The 24,364-nt window shown below is 36.6% G+C and overlaps 1 protein-coding gene across 1 annotated transcript; it reads right to left on the bottom strand.

Moving 5' to 3' along the window:
• Positions 1 to 10,087: 10,087 nt before the first annotated feature.
• On the bottom strand, positions 10,088 to 23,698 carry LOC131676687 (uncharacterized). Its single transcript, XM_058955937.1, has 4 exons — positions 23,528 to 23,698; positions 23,348 to 23,458; positions 14,811 to 15,080; positions 10,088 to 14,575 (listed from the first exon to the last, which is right to left on the bottom strand). Exons 1-4 carry the CDS (start codon positions 23,681 to 23,683, stop codon positions 14,162 to 14,164), a joined length of 951 nt encoding a protein of 316 aa, XP_058811920.1. The 5' UTR covers positions 23,684 to 23,698; the 3' UTR covers positions 10,088 to 14,161.
• Between the last annotated feature and the right edge of the window lie 666 nt (positions 23,699 to 24,364).

Below are 24,364 nucleotides of genomic sequence, written 5' to 3'. Positions count from 1 at the left end.
ATAAAATCGCACATATTAACTCCATTTAACAACAAAATTCTTATTTAATTTACTACTTTTAGTGTAAAATATGCTTAGGGATTACATGAGAAAAGTTACATTCCTGGAAAAATAGGGGAAGTTGAGGTATTATGACAAATAATGAAAAAAATGAGATTTGTAGAGTAAATATCAAAAAGTTTGATGTTTCTGAATTTTACCTTTAACGTTTTTATTTTTGTTTTATTCCTCAGAATTTTACACGTTCAATAAGTTACATTTTATGAAAATTGATTGAAGAATAATAGAGATATATGCATGAGAAAATGATAAAATTTAATATGACTGACAAAAAGCCCTATAACGCCAACTTCTCGTATTCGAACTAAGGTCAAAATGGTTCCGTTCGATTTCTGAGATTTTTTCACATTAGAAAAACTACAAAATATGTATGATTTGCATCACGGAGCAGAAAAATCATTAAAAATAGGGGATTTTGGGGTCAAAATGACCCAGTGCCCCACTTTCCCGTATTTTTCAAGAAACAAATATATCTTCATTCAAATACTTAGATTATTTCCTTTCAAAAGAGGTATAAATTGTAATTTTCTGATTGCTACTTCAAAAGTTAGAGCATTTAATGTAGTTTTCCTCCATATTTTCCCATAGTACCAATTTCAAAAAAAGTCAAGCGAAGTGGGCGGGGGTCTAAAATTGTCCAAATGATGTGAAATTTGGAATCTGAGCTTACTTTGACATTTGTCACAATATGAGAGGGGGGGCCTTTGAGAATTCAAAAAAAAGTTTTTTTTGCAATGCCCTACAGCACAGAGTACAGATTGCTCTGCTGGAGAAGGTTCTCCGCATCGTTTAAAGGCGCGTTCGGCTGCTTGTGGCGTTTCTTTTTCGTGTCATATTACGTTCCATGTACTATTCTGTGTTTAGACGAATCAAACTCATCTGAATCATACGACGCTAACGGTTCTACCACGGTGGACGGCATTCAAAACAAACGGACGATGGGATAAAACTGTGAGAAAACCAAAAAAACAAACACGATTAAATTATGCGAGTCAAAAATGATGGACGAAAGAGATCGTCTCGTCTTCATCAGACTTTAAATTTAAAACATGCGGCGAAATGGAAAATATTTACTAAATCGGAAAAAATAGAAATGGTACAATTAAAAAAGAAAGTAGAGAAACTATTCAAATAGTCAAACTGAAACAATGTCAGAAATAAAAAATGAAGAAATATACAAAAATGAAACAAATGGAAAAAATCAGAATGTTAACAAAAGAGCACAATAAACAAAACAAAAGAAAAAGAAAATAATGAAAATGACGAAACAACGAATGGAAAAATGCAAAAAGGAACAAATGGAAAATGAGCGATTGTGACTTTAGCGTATGAGGCACTGTTTTAGTGTCAGAATCGCTATGCACAAAATGTGGATGTGACCTTAAGAGGTAAAAAGTGGAGAAAAGAAATAATGGAAAGCCATGAGACTTATATCAAAAATAGTAAAGGGCGCAAAAATAAAGTACAAAATGGAAAAATAATGAAAAATAGAGAATAAAATAAATAAAAATACTAAGAGAAAAATTTAAACAAATAGACATAGAGAAAAATTGCACAAATACTTAAAACAAATACGACAAAATGTAAAATTCGGAAAAATACTAAATGAAAAAAAAAAGAAAAATAACCAAATTATGCAACTATGTAGTTGAAATGTAAAAAACGAAATATAAAATGATCAAAACAGAGGAGCACTGAAAAACGGAAAAATAGATATGTGGGAAACCATATTGAAAATACAATGAGAATAAAAACAAAAACGAAAATAAAAATTAAATAAACCAGAAAACAAAAAAAATCTACATTTTGAACAATAGCAAAAACATTGAGAAATGGTAAAACTGATGAAAAAATAGCAGCCTTACATTAATAAAAAGAGAAAACAAACAATGAAAACATTTAGAGTCCATCCATAAAATAACGTATTATTATATAAGGGATGGGGATTTTTTTTTTAATTTTGATTATAGAGGTTTTAACTTTATGGTCATTCGCCTCTTTTCGGGTTGGAGGAATCTCTTTTGGAAAAATCTCTAACCCTATGTGCGAGATTGAGAATCGAACCCAGGTGAACTGCGTACACTGCAATCGATTGACCAACTACGCTATGCTCGTCCCCGAGGAACGGGGAGTTTTGTATTTTGTGATGAATTGTTATAACAGGAGGGTAGCTTTTTTTAAGTGGCCAAGGAATTTTTGTCATGAAAATATTTTTTTTGATAATCTGAAATTTTAAGAATACCTATTCAAAGCCGTTGGTACAAAACTCCTCGAAAACAAATATGACCGAGCGCGCGTGTAAAACCGTCGAACCCAAAATTGAGGACAATGTTTAAATTTTGAAAAAAAAATCAGCATTTTCTAAATGTATAATATTTCAAAAATATTGCCTGACATTTTTCAACAAATTTGACTTTTATTTTATGAACAACATTGGACGGAACCGTACACAAAACTTTACACGCATTTTTCTCGAAACCATGTCTTCGTAGTCGGTACCATGACTATCTCATGAACATTTAAAGCTATTTTTTGTTGAAGTTATTAAATTGTTTAGTCTGACCCATTATATTTGCGAAATTTGAATAATATTTTAACAATTAAAGACGATTTTATTCGCCGAAAATTGATAATTGTCATAAAATGTCCGGCATTTCGCGTAGTACTTGAAAAAGATGCGTCAAGGATAAAAAAAATCAAATATACATTAAGACTCTTTAATTTTTTCAATTTCTGTTTTTGTTTTTAATGTGCTTGACTGCCCATAAACGCATAAGAGTCCCATGTGGATTTTTGTCGAAAATGAGTTATCCGTTGGATTGTATTCTGTATCACCACTGAATCACACTGCACAAATAAGATTACCGGGTTTGTTCAGAAAATATAAAAAAAATACCAAAACATGGTTGTCCCATCCATTTGGCTCAATGGATGGGACAATCTTGAACAGCGTTTTTCTCGGCTTGCTGTTTTTCAACATGGGACTCTTATGCTGTTATGGGCAGTTGACGGCACACTAAAAAATGTTGTCATGCACCAAACTTCAATATATTTTGCTTTCCCATGTTCGAGAAACAAAAACTGATATTGAGTCAGAAAACATGAATTAAAACTGCTGCCTCAATATCCATAAAAACCTCGAGGTATTTGCAATCATTTCTCGACAAACATATGATTACGGCCTAAAAGCCGACTGTCAAAATCCACTTTGAATGGAAAATCCGGACAAACCGTTACACGCCAATCACAGATGTTGGCAGTAAATGAAAGAGAAAAGTTTTCTTTTTCATAAACTGTTGTGAACTATGTTTGACTAGTAACGGTTTGTCTGGAATTTCCATTCAAAGTATATTTTGACAGTTGGCTTTTAGGCCGTAATCATATGTTTGTCGAGATTTATTCACTCACTGTCTACTGCCATTAATACCGACAAGTCCAACTCATATGATACAAATCACTGCTGTGCGGTAACCCTGCCTTGGGGAACGATATATACGGCCCTATTCTGCGCGGCGTGTGACGTGAGACGACTAATCTCACCTCACTTTACGTGACTTTTCTCACCCTATTCTGAGAGTCGACTCGGGTGAGGTGAGATTCCCCATTGCGGTTAAATGGGCGTCTCACGTCACCCGAAGTGACTCTTCAGAATTGGGTGAGAAAAGTCACGTAGAGTGAGGTGAGATTAGTCGTCTCACGTCACACGCCGCGCAGAATAGGGCCGATAAAGCCAGCGAATAATTGTGAAAGATCGTCTACCTTCTCATATTGCAACAGTATAAAACCAAACGCTGTCAGCAAAGTGAACAATTCTAACGACCACTTTGTTGCTTATCCACTGCACAAACACTACATTATCGTTAGCTCCGGCTGTGTAGTTAAATACGAGCATGTAGTTCTATTACGTACATCACGTCATGTCATGTCCACTCACGTTATGTAACATAGCTGAAGTAAGATTTATCAGCTCATGTCACCCGCCGCACAGAATTAGGGTGTTCACTCTAAGTGACTTTCCTTCTTCGATGTTTAGGAGTCGACTTGGGAGAGGCCTATTGTCATTAAATGGGCGCCTCACGTCACCCGAGCGCGGTTCTATTGATCGTGACACGTCACACGCCACGCAGAATAAGGGTGAATAATATTAAAAAAGAACAACCGAACCTAAGCATCAAAACACCAGCAGGGACGATAACAGGCAGGGAGGAAATTCGCCAGTCGTAATTTGAAACCACAACCGTACTCATTCGACCACGGTCAAAAATTAAAATATTCAAACCCAGCTGAGCGACGCTTCTCCGCGTTCTGAAGTCATAGTAAACTCAATTATTTACATCAGTTCGAACATATTCTCATTTCCAAACCAATCCATTAACGGTAAAAATCAGTTCCGAACAGAACCGTTCCTGCCAGGCCATGTGGCACATTCTGTCATTCAACTCCAAACGTGGTGATTTACGATATCCTATTTCGGTTCGACGTGGCCCAATTAAACGTTGCGAGTGGGCCCAGGGTTCGGAAATTTTAATTAGCATAGTTACCGCTACCGGCTTTGTCCTACTTCTGTCAGCGCTCCACGGCCATCCGGAATCGATAATTCAAACCCCGCGGGGGGTTGTTTCGTCGCTTATCCCCCAAAAACGTTCGTAATGATGTGTCGAAATAAAAAAAAAGACCGCTCGGCCGCCATTCTTGGAAAACCGATTCCGTGCCGGTATGAGTATGCATAAAAAGTTAAACAGTTTATTGCTTTCCCATGAACCTCATACTCCGCAACCTGCCAGGCAGCGGGGGTATTACTTTTCCACCTCATGTGAGAAAATGAAGCACATGACCTCCGGTTTTTGGGGCGTTGCATGTTTCTTGGGAGTCTTATTCTGTGTAGTGTAGCGTCGAAAGGAGAAAAGCGGGTGACTTCGGTTTAAGTCCTCGCTTGTGTTCGTGCGAAACGACGAAAAGGTGTTTGACTTTCTTGAACCTCGTGTCGGTTGGTCGATCGAACATTCGGGACAGGTGAACCGTTAAATTTACTTTTAGTAGGTCTTTCTTTGCTCGGGTGTGGCGATAGGGTGTGTTGGGCAGGTGGGTGGTACACCGGAACAGTAGACTATCTCCCTCTCGCCGTTTGCCAGGGTCGGAATGACTTTCTACGCGTGGAACTGTAATGCTTTGATCGGAATTCGATCGATTTTCCACTTTCAGGCCAGTTTACCTTTGATAATTAAAATCGAGCAATTTTCCGCTAAAATGTATTTCTCAATTAATTAACTATTAAAATGTATTATGTTGTAATGAAGCGGACACTGTCATCACTATATTAATACCTATTAGCTATCTTCGAGAATCACGAATAACATCGATGTTGTTTGTGAAAATTGTAAACGCGAATTACATTTTTTCTAGCCTACTACGCGGCTTTCGTTCCGCTTGCAGTCTACAACTAGTTGAAGAGCGCTAAGCGGTTGTTCAATATGCTTGATAGTATCCGGTATGGTACTCATTTTATGATTCTCGAGTGAGTATTTGGATACACTCAGGTTTTTTTTTACGCGGGGGATACGAGCCGCGTAAATGAAAACCGCGTAAATTTCAAAATCCGCGTAAATTTCAAAATCCGCGTAAATGAAAACCGCGTAAATTTCAAAATCCGCGTAAATGAAAACCGCGTAAATTTCAAAATCCGCGTAAATGAAAACCGCGTAAATTTCAAAATCCGCGTAAATGAAGACCACTTAAATTTAAGAAACCGCGATAAAGGGAACCTCATTGATGGATACCGCGTAAATTCCAAAATCCGCGTAAATGAAAACGCGTAAATTTCAAAAACCGCGTAAATGAAAACCGCGTAAATTTCAAAATCCGCGTAAATGAAAACCGCGTAAATTTCAAAATCCGCGTAAATGAAAACCGCGTAAAAAAATACCGCGCAAAAAAAAACCGCGTAAAAAAAAACTTGAGTATGAGTATTGGATTAGAGTTCGAAGCAATCTGTTTAATGCAGGATTTCCTTTAATTTTTCAGCTCAAGTAGGCGAAAAAAAATTTCGCTCCATGTCACTAATTCTGTTCAGCTATTTTTCACCTTCCAAATAAAACCAAGTTGATCGACCTGAATTTAATAAGATTACCTTTTTATTACTACACTGAAAAATATCCGTTCATAAATTTTCGTAAAAGATACCACGATTTCGTGAACTGAACGATTTACGAAAACCGTGAGCAAGTTCCTGAAATTAAGAACAACAAAACTCGTATTCATGAAACTATTTGTGTTTCCACAAAACTAGTTCGCACTAAAAATACACATGGCGTTACATACTAATGTGTGACCCCCATCAAATTGAAACGGTCGGTACGGTTGTCCACGTTTCTTCCTTATTCAAGATTTGAAATTGGTTCGTGGATTAAATACTTCATTACATGAATAATTGCCGTACAATTTTGAATCATCTTCATGTTGTACGCTGTACAGTTGGCCTGGCCGCTTTAAGGATTGTGTCACATACCATATGTTCCACAAACTTTAATATGTATTATTGTTATTGTTATTTATCAGTGTGAAATCGGGCTGTCTCAACAACCTATTTTTGCAACCTATGTGCATTAACTGTACACCTACCGTCTCACCGTTGCACTTGACAGTGTGTGCAGTGATTTATGGTCACACCTACGACCGCGCACCCGGCTTCCCATGAGCGTTTTGGCGGCTCAGAGGCTGTCCTTCCATGTTACTCAGTGATACATGCATACAGGTATACATACGGGCTTACATTCATACATACATAAAAACTATTTGGCACAAGTTTAGAGCATGTAACGTCGTGTCATCTAGTCTGTCATCCTATGGAAAATAATCCTACCATCGCCTTGGGGTCAACGTCATATTGGCAAATTTCGCATTGAATCCGCTTCTGTCTCTTCCTAATCTCCTTTTCGTCTTCTAGGTCCGAAGCGGATCAATCGACTATTAATTGAAACGGTAAACATACTAGCAGTATTAGTCCTTACTCGCGAATACACAAACATTAATATTGACAAGAAAAATTGTAAGCGAACGTTTGCAATTTTCCAGGATCCCTTACATGTATTGGCTGTGTATGTATAGACTGACAGTTAAACGATGTTCATGATTTCAGGATCTTGGTCGCGATTTTCGTAATTTCAATTCACATTACACTCAGGTTTTATTGCGCGGTTTTTTGCGTGTTTTTTTACGAGGATTTTCCAATTTTCGCGGATTTTCCAATTAACGCGGTTTTTTTGCACTGATTTTCCAATTAACGCGGTTTTGCAAAAATGAATGCAAAGATTTTAAAAAAGATGGAAGAGACGGGTCTGAAAGAGTCCTTATGGCCCGCACCTCAACAATATGGGTATTTTCGGAATGGACTTGACGAGTAGGTGCCAGAAATTGATTTTTGACGCCATTTTGAAATCCAAGATGGCGACTTCCGGTTTAGTGAAATTCGCTATAACTCAATCAATATGGGTATTTTCGGAATGGACTTGACGAGTAGGTCCCAGAAATTTAAGTTTGATGCCATGTTGAAGATGGCATTGTCCCAGATGGCGACTTCCAGTCTTCATTCAATTTGTATTCATACATACCAATTTCGTTACTGATTCTTCTTGCATGTATCAGGCAACTAGCAGTTGATAGATTGGATTCTGAGATGATTATGACTTTCGTTGGCCTAGTTTTGATAAAAATACATTGAAAAAAAATTCATTTTTTGACAAGGAAGCTTTTTCAAATAACTTTTTTTCCTTGAAAGTGCCCAACTTGAACTTTTGACGGTACCTATCTTGGATCAACATTTCATTCAAATCAAAGATTTTTTTTTGTAAATCGACTTTAAATTTTTAAATCGATTTTTTTTTTCAGTGTAGGAGTCGATAATTAATTTTTTCCATATTTTTATTCAAAAATTTGACTAATTTTGTGAAAATCACTCCTACAACATTTTTTGGTAGGATTTGTCATTGTTAGACTATAGCTATTTGGAAAAAATGGTGAAAAAAGTTTGACCGTTTTCAAAAGACAGTCTAGATCATTTTTGAAAAAATAAAATATGCAAAGTGGCTTTTTGTGACGAAGTTTTCATGTCAAGAAAATTTAATTAAAATCAAGAGTGCTGGCAAATCTGAATACGATTTAGCACGAAATTCGTCAAAAACAGACTATGAATAACATGTAATAAATCATGAATCAGGACACGTCGTATAGTCGAACTCTGAATAATGTTCCTAAACCTATGAATTAAATCACGAGCCAACCTTTGATTTTATGAATAAAGTCATTGAAGTTGTGAACTAGTTCATGTACGGAAAATCGATTTGGTGAATGAAATTCACTAAACAAAAAAAAATCCACTAACAAAAACGTTATGCGGGCGTTTTCCTCCATTTTGAAATTCTGGATGAGATATCTGAAAAGGCGTGGAATCCAAAATGGTTGTGTTTCGACGAACTCTACAACAGATTGCCTGACTTTTGAGCATCGGATCATCATGAAATTTCCAAGATAGACTCAGTAGATGACAACGCATCTTGTAAAGGACGTAATTACTCTCTAAAAATGTGGCAAAAAATAATTTATTTTTTTAAATAAGTAGCTGTATATTTGGTGTGACAGCAGCGATTGATGTTAGGTGATGCAAGATATCCCTCTGTTCTTCAAGAGGAATATTTACTCAGAAAAAATGTGGACCAGTTCCACGGAAGTCACCTGCATCCGGTTGTATTATGTAAGAAATGTGGTACTAATAATCGTAGTAACGTATTAAACATTTTTCTCAAAATATAAAAGAAAAATAATTTACATTGCCGCAACCAGTGCACAGTGGTCCAAAATGTAAATTTAATAGGAATTTCGATATTTTGCTGAAACTAAATAACTTAGTCTTAGATCATGTATGTGGACCAGTTCCACGGAAGTCACCTGCATCCGGTTGTATTATGTAAGAAATGTGGTACTAATAATCGTAGTAACGTATTAAACATTTTTCTCAAAATATAAAAGAAAAATAATTTACATTGCCGCAACCAGTGCACAGTGGTCCAAAATGTAAATTTAATAGGAATTTCGACATTTTGCTGAAACTAAATAACTTAGTCTTAGATTATGTATAGAAAAATTGTACTTTGAAAGGCCCTTCTTTCCATTTAAATAGCAGCTAGTATGGTCCTAATTTTAGCAAGATCGAAATTTACGTTTTAATCATTCTAGATTGACCGACCAGTTTTAGGAAAATTTTTCTGAAGACATGCTAGCTCTGTCAGACTTTTCATTTTAAAAAACTTGCAAATCAAGGTTTAGGGTGTTCCTCAAAAATGGATTTATTTATATATCTTTAGTAGTATTTACGTTACACTAATGTAACCTTTGAACAACTTTAGGATTATTTAAGGGCGTATTATTTTCGTTTCAAAATTAAGTCTTGTTTGGTGGTATCCAACTGGAAAAACAGATAAAAATTGTGAATAAAACGAAAGCAATCATGTGAAAAAAAATCCTTCTCCCAGAGGCAGAATTAGAACCTGCAACCCTTGGGACTCCGGTTCGATGCGCAAACCGTTATGCTATTGCTGGGCTATGATGAAGTCCCAGAAAGAACACATAGGCCACAGTGATCGCACAACTGCATCTAAAGAGCGAGATATCACACAACCGCCGGATTTGCTGTATTTAATAACTCTCAAATTTGTTTGACCTACCGCAAAGTTGTTAAGAACAACGAAACATACATTTTTTCAAACTAGTCTCTAGAGACTTCTGTAAGTTGTTTATTGTAACAAAAACAAACAAAAACTGAATTTAGAAAAATTTTATAACTACCGCTTCATATCTCGATATGCTGCATTCTCAATATTTTTGTTGAGGTACGCAAGCCTCCAGCAAAATTTGTTTGAAACGAATATCTTGCGAAGAATAGTATCACATACACACTCTCAAACGTACAGTCGCAGACAACGACACGCACACGAAAAAGGATGTAGTCATCAACTGATTGATTACTAACCAAACCTGTTCTTAATAATATCATTTTATATTTCCCATTTGAGTTCCGTTTTTTTCCGAACAAAACACTTTATTCCGGGTTTGAATTTAAAGTTACATTCCCGACGTACTACTGTTGAGCTGTAATTTTTGTTTTTCGACGCACTTACAACGCAGACTTTTTTTCATCTTTCACTTATGTTATACATGTTTGCTTTGTGTTTTTTCTTAATTGTCATAATTTCATTAATTTACTTCTTTTTGTATTTGATTTTGTATCTATTGTTTTATGTATAAAATAAACATAACACGTTTTTTGGCTTTTATACTTTTACTACTATTTAATTATGTTATTATCGTTTCGCCTTGCGGAATCCGCTCACCAACGAAAGGGAGAATTCGGTGATTTTTACTGTTTTGTTTTTCTTTTGACGGAGCGAGAGAAGTTTCTGAACTCATTTGAACCGCAAAAGCTTTTCTATAACCAGCGTTATTGAATAGAAAACACAACCGAAGTTAGGTTAAACCTTATCTACATTGAAAACCAAACAAAACCGTTGAAAAATATTGAATCCCTAACCTAACAGGTTAACATTGTTTCATATTTCCTGCTCACCTCCTTGTCAAAATAAAAGCTACAATCCATTAATGTGTCCAGTAACAAGCACCTCCGACTATTGTTCAGCTTCGTGCGCAGCTTACACGAACAGCGCATCTCGTTTTAAACGTTTTTGTTTTAGTAATTATTTTGCTACAATTATTATTATCTGACTGTCTGCCCCCACCCTCTTCACACAACCACAGCACGAGTAGCGTAAAAAGCTATCAACTTTACACATTTCGACCAGACGCACGGTGTTCCTCTTTTTTTACAATCAGTTTGATTTAATTCCACAGCGGCCCAGGTTGCCCATAGTTATGAATTATGATGTACACTTATTGGTAGGAGGAAAGGATGCTCTTCTGACGGCTACTCGGCAAATTCATTGAGAAGAGTCGGTTTACTGTTCCTCTCTCTGCTGCTGTTACAATATTAAACTAACATCATATTTTTATTTTTTCCCTTTCCAATCCCGTTCAAGGTTTTTAGACTATAATTTTTTCAATTAGAGTCTAGAGGGAAGGGGGTAGAAAAAAAAACAAAGCAACCGGGTCCGTTTTGTCGAAAAATTGGCACATGATTTGATCTGTACGCAACAGCTAGACCGCGAACTGAGAGCTGGTTTGCGGGTGACTCACTCCCCCCGGTTACTTGGATCGATGACCCGCGTCAGTCATCAATTCACAATCGTCGACGATTTGGTTGTTGTTTGTTTGATTTCTAACATACTAAACTTTTTTGTTTGCATTAGTATAAACATGTTGGTTTTGTTTATTTTCCTCTTAACTTTCATTCGAATATTTGTTTTATTTATTGTTTAAAGTTAATTGATTATTTTCGCTCGTTCTTTCTGTCGACATCCTCGATGGGATGTGCGTTTGTGTGAGTGAGTTGCTGGCTTAGTTCACTGTTAGAGGGAGTACACGCGGTCCGCTTTTGAACGGGAAGGGGAGTCTTGCGTATGTTAAAATTAACACAAAAAAACTTGGAGAAAAACGGAGACTCCATTTTGGTTCGTTTGGAACTGTTTAAACTGTATTTAACCGGAACAATAACCTATTTTGATAACAATGCAATCCCGGACATAAATTCTAAAAAAACGATGTTTTTGTTTCCGACTGTCCAATGAGTCACAAACATTTTTTTTTCTTCTATCTAATTGATTAACTAATGTATGGAACTGGTAAATTGGAGATAAGTTGATACGGGAATATCTAACCGAACTCGCCCTATCACCTGGAAGAGCCAGAAAATATTTATTTCGGGCACTGGTTGGGTCGGGCTTTTTTTCCAAACACAGAAATAATGATATTCTTGAATGTTCATATGCCCAACCTTGGCAAATATGAGATAGAATGGTTTTTTCACAAGTACGGAAAGAAGGAAAGGAATGTTTTTGACCAATCCGTTGGTGGTGAATTTTTTCATCAAAATAACATATTTTAAGGCTCTTTTAAGACAATTTTGAATCAAAAAATAGGGTCGCTGCATGCCCCTTTAATATCGAAACAATTACTAGCTGGCGGAGCTTGTAAATTAGAACGGAAAATATCCCGAATAGAAGAATCGGATAGATTGTTCTGGTTAAAACTAAGCAGCACTAGAGTAGCGTATCTAATTTCGAATGGCCAATAAGTGAAATTCGCCTGAAGTATACGAACAGTAGCTCAGCAGTATCCGAGCCTAAACCATTGTCATCGGCTATGATTTTGAACAAGTTCATTTTTGAATAGGTGGAACCAACATGTCAACGAATTTGTAATCCCCAACCTGTTTTGTGGCTTTGATTACACTGCCCTAAGTCAGAAGCGGATCCACAATGTTCGCTGATAATTTCCAAAGCATCACGACTGTTGGAATTTATTTCCAAAAAACTAAAGACGTATTTCCGCTTCAGTGATCTGCGTTTCCTCATTAGGTAAAATAATCCTTTAAAAACCAACAAGGGGAGAAAGGCTTCGAGCGCTGGGCGCTATAAAATTGGCCGTAGTATGATCCGGTTAATCTACCACCATATCCGAATAGGGATCATCCATAAATGACGTAGTATTATATGGGGGAGGGGGAGTTTTGTATTATGTGATGAAGTGTGACGACAGGGGGGCAGGAGGTCATGTCATGCTACGTAGCTTTTTTAAAGGGGAATAACTACCTTCGTTTTTTATATTTTTAAATAATTTTACGTTGACAAGGGGGGGGGGGAGAATCACCGTCAAGCTACGTAATTACCAAGGGGGGTATTCAGAGTTTTGTGAAACAATGCTACTATGAGGGGGGGGGGGGGGGGGGGCTAGTTAAAATCGCTTAAAAAATGCTACGTCATTTATGGATCGTCCCATAGGTGTCAACTGGTGTAAATCGATATGTTTGAACACTAGCGAAAATACAAGAAGTGCTGCTGATCGAAACTATTTAACGGAGAGATGAATGCTCCATAGCTTCACTCGGAAGTAAATTTTCAGATTCCTAATTTATTTTTTGAAAAATGAACTGAGTTTCAGGGAAGCGACCTTTTTCAAAATAATTTATTTGCGAATCATCTAGTTAAGCGCTTTCTAGAACACAAAATGTGCACTGGTAAATCGAAAAACAAGTATTTTTGAGAGTAAGGTTGTGTATGAATAATTTTCAAAACTTCTAAAAGCCCTGAAAAAGGTCCCAAGCAAACCGAAACGTCAGATGAAGACAATTTTTTCTCAGTATTCCTCGACTACGCAGTTAAACTAAAACAATACTCAGTCCACTTCTAAGTAAACTTCTCTAGATTATTTGCCGGAAAAAAATAATGAACTCTGTTCTCCTATTGCTAACGCATAACACGGAGCTCATCATTTCTTCCGGCGAATCTTTTTGGCTTTCGTATTTTAGAAGCTTAGTGAAGAGTCGACTGTGTTTTTTGGGTTTACCTGCGCAGTCTTGATGTGCTGAGAGAAAAAAATCGTCTTCGTCTGACTTTCGGTTCGCTTGAGGCCTTTTCCAGGGTTTTTAAAAGTGGTGGAAATTATTTACACACAATTTTCCTCTTAGAACTGCTTGGATACGTGACGAATTAAGCTTCCATTGACCATACAGGCAAGCAATTTTCTCATAAATTAAAGCATAATAGAAAAACAAGACCGTTTTTAAGCGAAACTCGATAAAAATTGGATAGGCCCCCTAGCAACCATAGAGGATGTTCCAAAACAAATTTCTATGCGTCGATAGTGAACCTTTGGCGTTTGACCGGCACTCCCTGAGCAGATCACATCTTCCATCGAGAACAAACAGTGAATTCCCTATACAGTACTGTTAGAAAAAGCTCAAATACATATATTTTACATGCACATTTCAACAGATCCGTTTCCGCTATTCCTCTCCTATATAAATATAGTTGTTGTGGGGGGTGTGAGTGTGTGTTTTGCTTTGAACAGCCCAATTAACCGTGCACTTGCGGGCTGGGTGGATCTTTTTGTTTTAGGTTTGTTTCCTTCGTATATATATTTACAATCCTGCCCGAGTCGGTCACAAGTGTTGCACTCTACCGGTAAAGCGAAACACTAGCACGAGCAGTACTACCAGTGGCCAACAGATGGCACCGACGAGCGAAGGTAGCAGCTGCAAACCAGCAGCTCCCGTTAGAGCCGAATTGTCCGGATCACCGTTCGCTTTCCGCCGATTGTTGGACCCATCCAGTCCGAGCAGGGCCGGACTGATGGTCGTCACCAGGTCGCTCACGATAATCAGCTGCTGGGCGCTCTTGGTGTAGATGTGCAGTATCGAGATCTCGCACATCACCGACAGGCTGGTCTGGAACGGGGGCATCGTCTGGTAGATGTCCTGCAGCACCTGACTGTGCGGGTACATTTCCAGCGAGGAAAAAGTAGGTGTACCCTCGTAGGAGCGGTACGTGATGCGCTGGTAGGGCGAACGGTGGATCTGTTGGGTGGGTCGAGCAAAGGATTTTGGATGTTAGTTTCCTCGATAGATAGGAAAAAATCAAACCCAAAATCGGCAAACGAAAACAAAACAACCAACTACATCAAAATCGATCTGCCTTCATTCAAACTGATCGCTCACTAATCGTCAACGAAATACCAAAAAAATCAAATCAAGTGATAATGTAACAAGCAAAGTTCAATGGCACATAGGTAGAAAACTTTCCGAAACTCACCTTCTTAGCGTTGATGTACCATGTAATGTTGGCCGGCGGAAAAGACGTGCCCACTGTGCACACGGCCCGAAAGTTATCCAGCGTGGTGACGTGCGTCTTATCCAGCTGCATCTGTGGGTCCTGCTTTGGCAGCTCGACGACCTGCATCCGCGCCTGCCGGATGTCGGTGTGGAAGAGCGGTGCATCCTCGGACACCTCACACTGGAACTGTCCGGTCAGATCCCGGGTTACGCCTCGTAGCGTCACCGAGGTGGCATCCGATTGGGAACCCTGTTGGGGGATAGAAAAAAAATTGGTCGGAGTTAGTTATTTTCGTGGATATTTCAGATTAAATGTATGAAATTGTGATAATAGTACGTGGTACGACCGTTGAAATTCGCATTCGAATTACATAACAGCATTGAATACATCCCTGGAGCGACCAACAGGACTCTAACAATCGCGATTTTTTTCAACCGCGACACAAGTAAAGAGCCTATACATCTTGAACAATAGCTAACCGAAGAACCTTCTCGAGTAATAAATTTGGGTCGCTGCATGTCCCCTATCTACCCGGCTGTACGTTGCCTCGAAATAACGTCCGACAGTCCGACAGAGACTGAAATGATAGACATAGTGATACCTAATGTTTTCTTCGCTCAGTATGAATATAGGCAATGGAATCGTTCGAAACTCTGAGCGAGTCCGTAATTTACCTATGAAAGATCTCGCTCGCAGTATCCCTGTTCTTAAACTACAACTCTTCTTTAGTATAATGGAATTGCGGAGTCGATAAAAGTGCTTGGTTCAAATCTTATCAGTGAAGTGTGATTTCAGGGCTTTTCATTCTCACTATTTCATTTCATCACTGTTCGAATTGTTTCTCATTTACACTGGTTTAGTGTAATTAATCTTAACAACGAAACGAAATTTAAAACTGCTATGAGCTAAAAATTACGCTAGAAAAAGCTAGGCAAACAAAATTAATTGCTTATAATGATCATCCCCACATACAACAGTTCTCATTTTGTGCTCTAAAATACTTTCTAATTACATCAACACCCAGCGGACCCCAGTGTAGCCGAATTTGGCTTTCATTCCTGAAGCACTGAAAATTTTCCCACGATGAAAACTAAAACCTTCATGTTCAAATAAATGTAATTAACTCCACCGGGACAGGAATGGCTCGGAGAGGCTAACTTTTCCACCAAAATGCACCAACAGACTCATCATCAACGTTTCACTCGAAACTCATAGTCCCTGGAGGTACCCCGGACAGCAGTTTCTAGAATTAACATGTCTCACATTTTCGCTACAAATACGAAATTGAACCAGTTCTAGCTGTGGTTAGTGAAAACTGTGTTGCGAAAAACCAGAAAAAAATAAAGCTCATGCGAACACGCGATGGTTTTGTCATTAACATGCCGGCCTCCACTTCCCGTGGGTTCACAAAATTATGAAAGGGGTGAGGAAACAGACAAAACCCCCTTTCCTACTACTGTCAGGTCGCTCGCAATTCAATATTGCCCAAAGACACGCTGTCATTCATCACATATGCCAGCCTGTTTCGAGGTTTTCTTCGGTTGTTAGGGTAGTTCCCCCCTCACCCCACCGGAAGGGGCTTGTGATGTAACGAGTGTCGAAAGTTAACGTCGAGCATATTTTGCTAAATGAGATGATAATGCTTGGTTGGACCCCTGCGGGAAGCAGACAGGGATGAGTTCCATTATTTCGTCTATTTATTGTTTACTTTATTATTTTGTAATTTATTAATTTAACAATTTAATTGGTAAATAATTTAATAATTTAGTAAACCAATATTTTCGTGCATCAAAAATTAAATTCTTGAAACATTTAGTTTCCAATTTAATAAATAAAAAGTTTTGAGTAAAAAATTTAATTATAAAATTGAATAATTAAATAATTAAACAATATAATGATTTAATAATATAATTTATCAATTTATTGATTCAATAATTTAATAATTGGCGGGAGGGGGTGGGCGTAGTGTAGTTGGTAAATCGATTGCTTTGTACGCAGCGCACCTGGATTCGAGTCCCGACCCCTCACATAGGGTTAGAAATTTTTCATAAGATTTTTCTAATCCGAAGAGGCGAATGACCTTAAGGTTAAAAGATCTATAATCGAAATAAAAAAATAATTCCCTATCCGAATAATTTAATATTTTAATGATTTAATGAATTATTAATTACTCTAATGATTTTATAATTTAATAATTTAATGATATATTAATTTTATAATTTGAAGATTTCATAATTAAACAATTTATTATTTTTAATAATTTATTAAATTAGTAATTTTATAATTTAATATTTTAATAATCTAATGATTTAATAACTTAATAATTTAACAAACTAATGATTTATTAATTTAATAATTTAACAATTTAACAATTCAATGATTAAACAAATCAATGATTTGGTAACATAATAATTTATTAATCTGATAATTAAAGTATTTAACAATAAAATAAATAATGAATTTAATAATTTAATAATATAACTATTTTTTTTTAATTTCAATTATAGAGGTTTTAACCTTAAGGTCATTCGCCTCTTCGGGTTAGAAAAATCTATTAAGAAAAATTTCTAACCCTATGTGCGGGGTCGGGACTCGAACCCAGGTGCGCTGCGTACAAGGCAATCGATTTACCAATACGCTACGCCCACTCCCAAATATAACTATTTAATAATTAATAACAATTTATTAATTTTGTAATTTAACAATTTAATGATTTAATAATTTATTAATTTAATTTAATAATTTAATGCTTTAATAGTTTAAATAATTTAATGAAACCGTGCCGAAAATGGAACCTTTCTTTAAAAGCTTGATTTTCAATTTGTGGCATCATGAATGTTACAAGAACATTAATTATATAAAATTAAGTAAAATGGAATGCAATGATCGAAAAAATCAGCAAATTTTTATTTTATTCGCTATGCCTACCCCCATAAAATACATGTATAGCATGTATAGCAAATATGTCTCTCATGTTTGGAAATGAAGTCAAAAGTGCAACCAATTTTTACAACAAAATGTGAATTGATAATTTTTTTAAAGATGTAATATGAACAACAACAGAGTTGCCAAAAACGGAACTTTTGTATTGCCTAAAATGGAGCATGCCGGAAACGGAAGCTTACTGTGATTTAATAATTTAATAATTTAACAATTTAATTTAATAATTTAATAGTTTAATAATTTAATAATTTAATAATTTAATAATTTAATAATTTAATAATTTAATAATTTAATAATTTAATAATTTAATAATTTAATAATTTAATAATTTAATAATTTAATAATTTAATAATTTAATAATTTAATAATTTAATAATTTAATAATTCAATAATTTAATAATTTAATGATTAAGTAATTTTATAATTGAATAATTTAAAAATTTAATAACTAAATTATGAAGTTGAAGTTAGTTTATCGATCTATCATTTAATCATTTAATCACTTAATAATTTAATCACTTAATAATTTAATCATTTAATCACTTAATCATTTAATCATTTAATCACTTAATCATTTAATCAATTAATCATTTAATCATTTAATCACTTAATCACTTAATCACTTAAGCACTTAATCACTTAATCACTTAATCACTTAATCACTTAATCATTTAATCATTTAATCATTTAATCATTTAATCATTTAATCACTTAATCACTTAATCACTTAATCACTTAATCACTTAATCACTTAATCACTTAATCACTTAATCATTTAATCATTTAATCATTTAATCATTTAATCATTTAATCATTTAATCATTTAATCATTTAATCATTTAATCATTTAATCATTTAATCATTTAATCATTTAATCATTTAATCATTTAATCATTTAATCATTTAATCATTTAATCATTTAATCATTTAATCATTTAATCATTTAATCATTTAATCATTTAATCATTTAATCATTTAATCATTTAATCATTTAATCATTTAATCATTTAATCATTTAATCATTTAATCATTTAATCATTTAATCATTTAACCATTTAATCATTTAATCATTTAATCATTTAATCATTTAATCAATTAATCATTTAATCACTTAATCACTTAATCACTTAATCACTTAATCACTTAATCACTTAATCACTTAATCACTTAATCATTTAATCATTTAATCATTTAATCATTTAATCATTTAATCATTTAATCATTTAATCATTTAATCATTTAATCATTTAATCATTTAATCATTTAATCATTTAATCATTTAATCATTTAATCATTTAATCATTTAATCATTTAATCATTTAATCATTTAATCATTTAATCATTTAATCATTTAATCATTTAATCATTTAATCATTTAATCATTTAATCATTTAATCATTTAATCATTTAATCATTTAATCATTTAATCATTTAATCATTTAATCATTTAATCATTTAATCATTTAATCATTTTATCATTTTATCATTTTATAGTTTTACCATTTTCCTATTTTATCATTTTCACTCAGCTTCACCACTGACGTTTGTCTCCCTCCCCTACCTAGTCGAACAAATGGGCCCTCGGCCTCCGGGGGACCTGCTACTGCTGTATTTTGGCTAACGAGGGGAGGAAATAAAACCACTTTCGTGACAGAAGCGTAAAGTTGCTACTCTCGAAACTGTCAAAAACATTGTTCGTCTACGTCCCGTTGTTGTCTCTGTCTCGCTCAGTCTACATCCGGCGAGTCGGTTGTAATTCAAAGAACCCTCCGGGTTAAATTTGGTTTACCGACACCGGCAAGATTGGTGAAACAGCTGCTGAGCACATATACCGGATAGTTTCGGGTTAGTTACTGTTGCTGCTCGGGACTCGCCTCTGGGAATGTAGGTGATTGTGTTTACGTTGGCGCTGTTGGTTCCGCTGCCGCCGCTTTTCGATTAAAATTAAATCAACAGCTCGAGGATTGTAAACCGGGTTAGGCTAACGGTTGTTTAAAGTCAATCAAAGGATGAGTTAAATTTTTTTGACTAGGAAATCCTCACTCCATGCAATTATTCGTTACTTTTCTCATATAACAAATATTTTTCTGAAACAATTTAACTTATTCATAATTACCGTAAATTCTCCCACTTTTTTCTCAATTGATGGCGTTGGCAATTTATTCCCATCCGGGTGCATGCCACCAACTTAGCGATTATCAATTCTTCGCAATCTCGCCTCCCGGGGTCTATTGTTCAACACACACACACACGCCGCACTATGCTGCCAGCCAGCGTAGCGGATGTTAATTAAAAAACACTTTGTAATATTTTAGCACTAAAATGTGCAGTTTCCGCTAGTTCCAGCGCTTCACAACCCGTTTTCCCGAGAACACTATTCAGCGGACTTTCGAGCTCTGGATGGTGGATCTTTCCCCGGGGGGATAACGAGAAACAAAAGGCAATCTCTTTCAGGTCGAAGCAACCATCGCCGAAGCGCGTCGCTATGGAATCGTACTGAAGCGTATCCGAAGGGACTACCAGGCGAGTTGTTGGCATTGGCGTCCCATGTACCGGGGGGTCGGGGCGTATCCAGCACTCACATACGCAATTGCCTGATACAAGTGCGATGACCTGCTTCCTCCGAATGGTAATCTTAGTGACATATGCGACATTCATGCAAAGCGATCCCCGACAGCGGAGGCGGCGGTGGCGGATGCAGGGCCCACATCATATCATACGTAGAACTAATTTTCTCCGTTTTTATCGCCATGGGGAACCGGCGCTAATGGGAGACCAAGCGTTGCTGCATGCATCCAGCAAGCGACAAGCGCGTATGTGGGAGCTCCTTTTTGAACTGGCACTACTATTTAGGTAGGAAACAAAAAAACGAAAGCTTTTCACCATTTATACTGTGCACATCGTCGTCGTGGTGTCGGCGACTGTGCGATGCAGTGGCTTTTTTTCATGCTGCAGTAATTTGCAGCTGCATCAGCTACGGAACAACAACACTGCGAAGGCGATGGATACTCGGCGGTGCAACGGACCGGAACTCTCTCGACGGTGAAAGGCGAAAAAAAACCTTTTCCTGTAAATCAGAGAATCCGCATTAAGCTTTTTCAACGTTTGAACTGAATTAGATATTGTTGAACTTTGGACGTAAAAGGTAAACGAGCCGGGCAGGACAGTTTGTAGTCTCGCTCGATGGGGTTTCGTCAGTCGCTTGATAGTTTTAGTGCAGAGACTGTGAAATTGATTTCACAATAACACAGTAGGCATTGGCTTTCTCATCCATTTAGTAATACCTTCGCTACGGTTTTTTTTTCATAAGGTACCCATACACGAAGCGTTCGTAATGCCATTACGAAGCAGTAATGTCACTTTCAATAATCATGTAAAGTGAGACAATTCCATTCATGTCATTATTTAGTAACGACACTTTTATAACGCGTGTAAAGGCCGCTATAGGTTTAGTTGCGGGTCTGGTACTGCTAAATTCACATTCTGGACCTGGTGCTGCCAATGTTGGCCAACGAGAAGCAGCTGTAACGACAGAATCTTTACCAAATCTTCAACCATTCAGATTACCACATAAATAATAGCCCCTTTATTGGATGGAAAACTGTTTGACGAAAAACGCTCACGGAAAAACAGTAGTAAGCCTTTACACCATATCGTCGCTGTTGTGCTATCTTATGACAAGCGCCATTTAGCACATTTCGAGAAAAACGATTTTTAAAGTTTGAGATTGAATATTTTCAAACTTATAAATAGTAAAAACAATCCAAAGAAGACAATTGATGCTTCTATCTATTCTGTATTAATCTCTCAAATATTTCGAAGATCGGTTTACTACGTTGCGAGTTTTTACTATGAATGTAAACAAAAGACGCACTCACACGTGTCATAGGCGTGTATTGATGACAAAATTTGTATGACGTGTCATAATCGTGCATGGAAAATTTTCCATAGAAAAAAGTCATCAATTTTTAACTTTTATTCATATCTTTGGGTTCATTTGGTCTATAAACAATCGGTGAGATGCATTTTGAAGGAAATGAATCAGGGAATCTAGGAAAAATAATTATTTTTGGTTTCAGTGTTGCCAAATATGCTATATTTCCAGTTTAAACCGCAAACTGCGTTTTTCTCACAACTCGTGTATTTTTCTTTTGAAAATTTTTATGCCATTGTGTTCCTCAGACATTTTTACACATAAAAACTTCTAAAACTTCAATATAACTTGAGCAAATCCCTAGATACAGCTATTCGAAGCAAAAAACTGACTATTTCTTATCGTGTTTCTCGCTATATCTAAGTAACCAAGTACAATTTCAAAAATTTGAAAGCGCCACTTTGTAGAGATTGCTCAGACAAGTGATGTGGCATATCTAACTCAGTTTACCCCAAAATGGCGTTTATCATAAGATAGCACAACAGCGACGATATGATCAAATCGACAGAAAAAAAAACGTTACCAATAGCAACAGATAAACACTTAATATCAATACAAGTGTGCATCTTCAACAAACAATTTTCACTTCGGTAGCAGTTTCAGACAGAAACAAAACCACGATTAATGAAAACACATCCTACTCAAGATGAATCGTGATTAGGACAGACAAGTATGACAAAGAGTGACAGCCTTCCACTCGGCCCGCATTGGAACACAGGTACTTGATTATTATTGTGCCCCATCCCACCCGTCTCGATGCATGGGTGGACGGGTGAAGATAAGCACTCATAATTGCCTTTTCCCCGGGCTTGGATGTTACTAAACTGTGATTAAGCGGATCTTCCAATAGAAAGGGAGTGGTGGTGATGGTAGTAGTAGCATCAGCACGGTAGCTTCGAGGCGTGACAATTAAAATCATATTTATGTGCCTAGAGTGTGATTATTTTTATTGTTATTGTTATTACAGTCGGCTAGAGTTGAACGTCAGTTTGGTTTCCATGACGGTGCGGGCGGGAGCCAATAGTTGCCAAAGTCATTTGAGGGCAGTTGATGGAATTGCTTCTCCTAATTGAATCACTTGAGAAGATGACTGGTTGATCGAGCTCAGGTTGCCAATTAGTTGTAGGTGGTTGCAGTTGGGAATGCTTTCATCACAATTCATACTGACCATAGACAGATGATGAGTGAGGCTAGTTTACTGCCCATGATCGCATATTTGTTCCATTTTCCATGGGATTTCCTATATTTATGGGATTAGTAATTGGAACTAAGCAGATTTATTGCAGTCATGTCAACAAAAACCATGCGTCTCCATAGAAAAATTTTGTCTATATGGAAACGCTTGGTAGATTATTCCATCGATTGCATATACACAATTTTCATTCGATTATCCGATTTCTTCGAATTCTGTCAAGTTTGATATGATTTAAAAGCTTTGAACAAGTGTTTAAGCTGATTACAAGCTTATTAAACAAAACCTAACCACCCTTCACTAGTTGGTTGTTAGTGCAAATGCTCGGATAACCGTGGACATAGTAGGCTAGACAAAAATGTAGTCCTGACGACTGTCCTGTTTTCTGTTACACAGTGATAATATTACATTATTTCCACAGAAAAAATATGTTTGTCTTATACTCACATCGACTGTAATGCCAGAAACGGGAAACGTTCTGGCCGGTGGCGATTCCTTCGGTACGTAACGGTAAAACTCTTCATTCTCGAAGTACCACCGAACCGAATATAGTGAGGCCTGGCGAAAAAAAAATCATGAATAAAGTCATTGTTAATCATCAAAACTACCAACTCGATCAAAACTTACCTTTTCCAGCTCAAACTGACAGGACAAAGTGGCCGCATTTCCCATGATGACAGCATCCGGAACGAAAATCTTCAAATCCTTCAGGCTGAGAACTAAAATCCAGAAGAAAGCCAAAAACGAAAAGACATTAATTAAAACTGAAACCTGAAGAAGCATGCGATGGAATAGATTCCCACATTCCCTTCCGTCCCCAGCAGAAAGATTACATTTTCTGCGGCAAAATTCTGTTACTGTTTTATTAAATTAAAACATTATTCCGAGCAAACATTCCTTTCTCGGGACCCGTCCGATTCGATTCGATTCGACGACTGCACAGGCAATTGTTTCGATTGAGAAATTCTCCGATTGCAGCCACTTGCTCCCGGTTCCGATCGGCTTGAGAAATTTCCAGAAAGCAGTACCAGCTGCATAAGACTTATAACACTTGCCCCCTATAAATTCGTCCGAGTCCAGGAGACCCAGGTCTACCTCGGCGGGGGTGGAGGTCCGTTCCGACAAACGGAGCGGTACGGCATGGTTCTTGAATTTATGAACCATTTCGAAGCCTTCGAGCTCAACGGGAGCATAAAATGCCTGGTATCATTGCATTTAATCTGCAGCAGATTCGATTCGCCGGAGGCTGCACCAGCACCAATCTAGGGTGGACCGAAGGGGCAGTAAAGGTCTTTCCCATTTCGTAAAGTTTCACATTTATTGATTTTGTCATTTGACTGGGGCTAGGCTCGTAGGGAAATGCATTTTCCTTAACCCGAAGTGAAACGATATATTTCACCACCTACATTTATTACTTTGGAACACTCTGTGTGTGTGCGTCCGATTTGCCTTTCGAAATTAACT

The sequence above is a fragment of the Topomyia yanbarensis genome, chromosome 1 (assembly GCF_030247195.1).
Source record: "Topomyia yanbarensis strain Yona2022 chromosome 1, ASM3024719v1, whole genome shotgun sequence".
NCBI lineage: Eukaryota > Metazoa > Arthropoda > Insecta > Diptera > Culicidae > Topomyia > Topomyia yanbarensis.
This window is presented reverse-complemented; position numbering and strand designations above follow the sequence as displayed.

Excerpts from the sequence above, each read along its gene's own strand:
- LOC131676687 (XM_058955937.1), bottom strand. The coding sequence starts at position 23,683 with ATGCTTCTTCAGGTTTCAGTTTTAATTAATGTCTTTTCGTTTTTGGCT. Across the intron at positions 23,459-23,527 it reads GTCAGTTTGAGCTGGAAAAG|GCCTCACTATATTCGGTTCG; the intron begins GTAAGTTTTGAT and ends TTTTTTCGCCAG. Across the intron at positions 14,576-14,810 it reads GGTACATCAACGCTAAGAAG|ATCCACCGTTCGCCCTACCA; the intron begins GTGAGTTTCGGA and ends CCCACCCAACAG.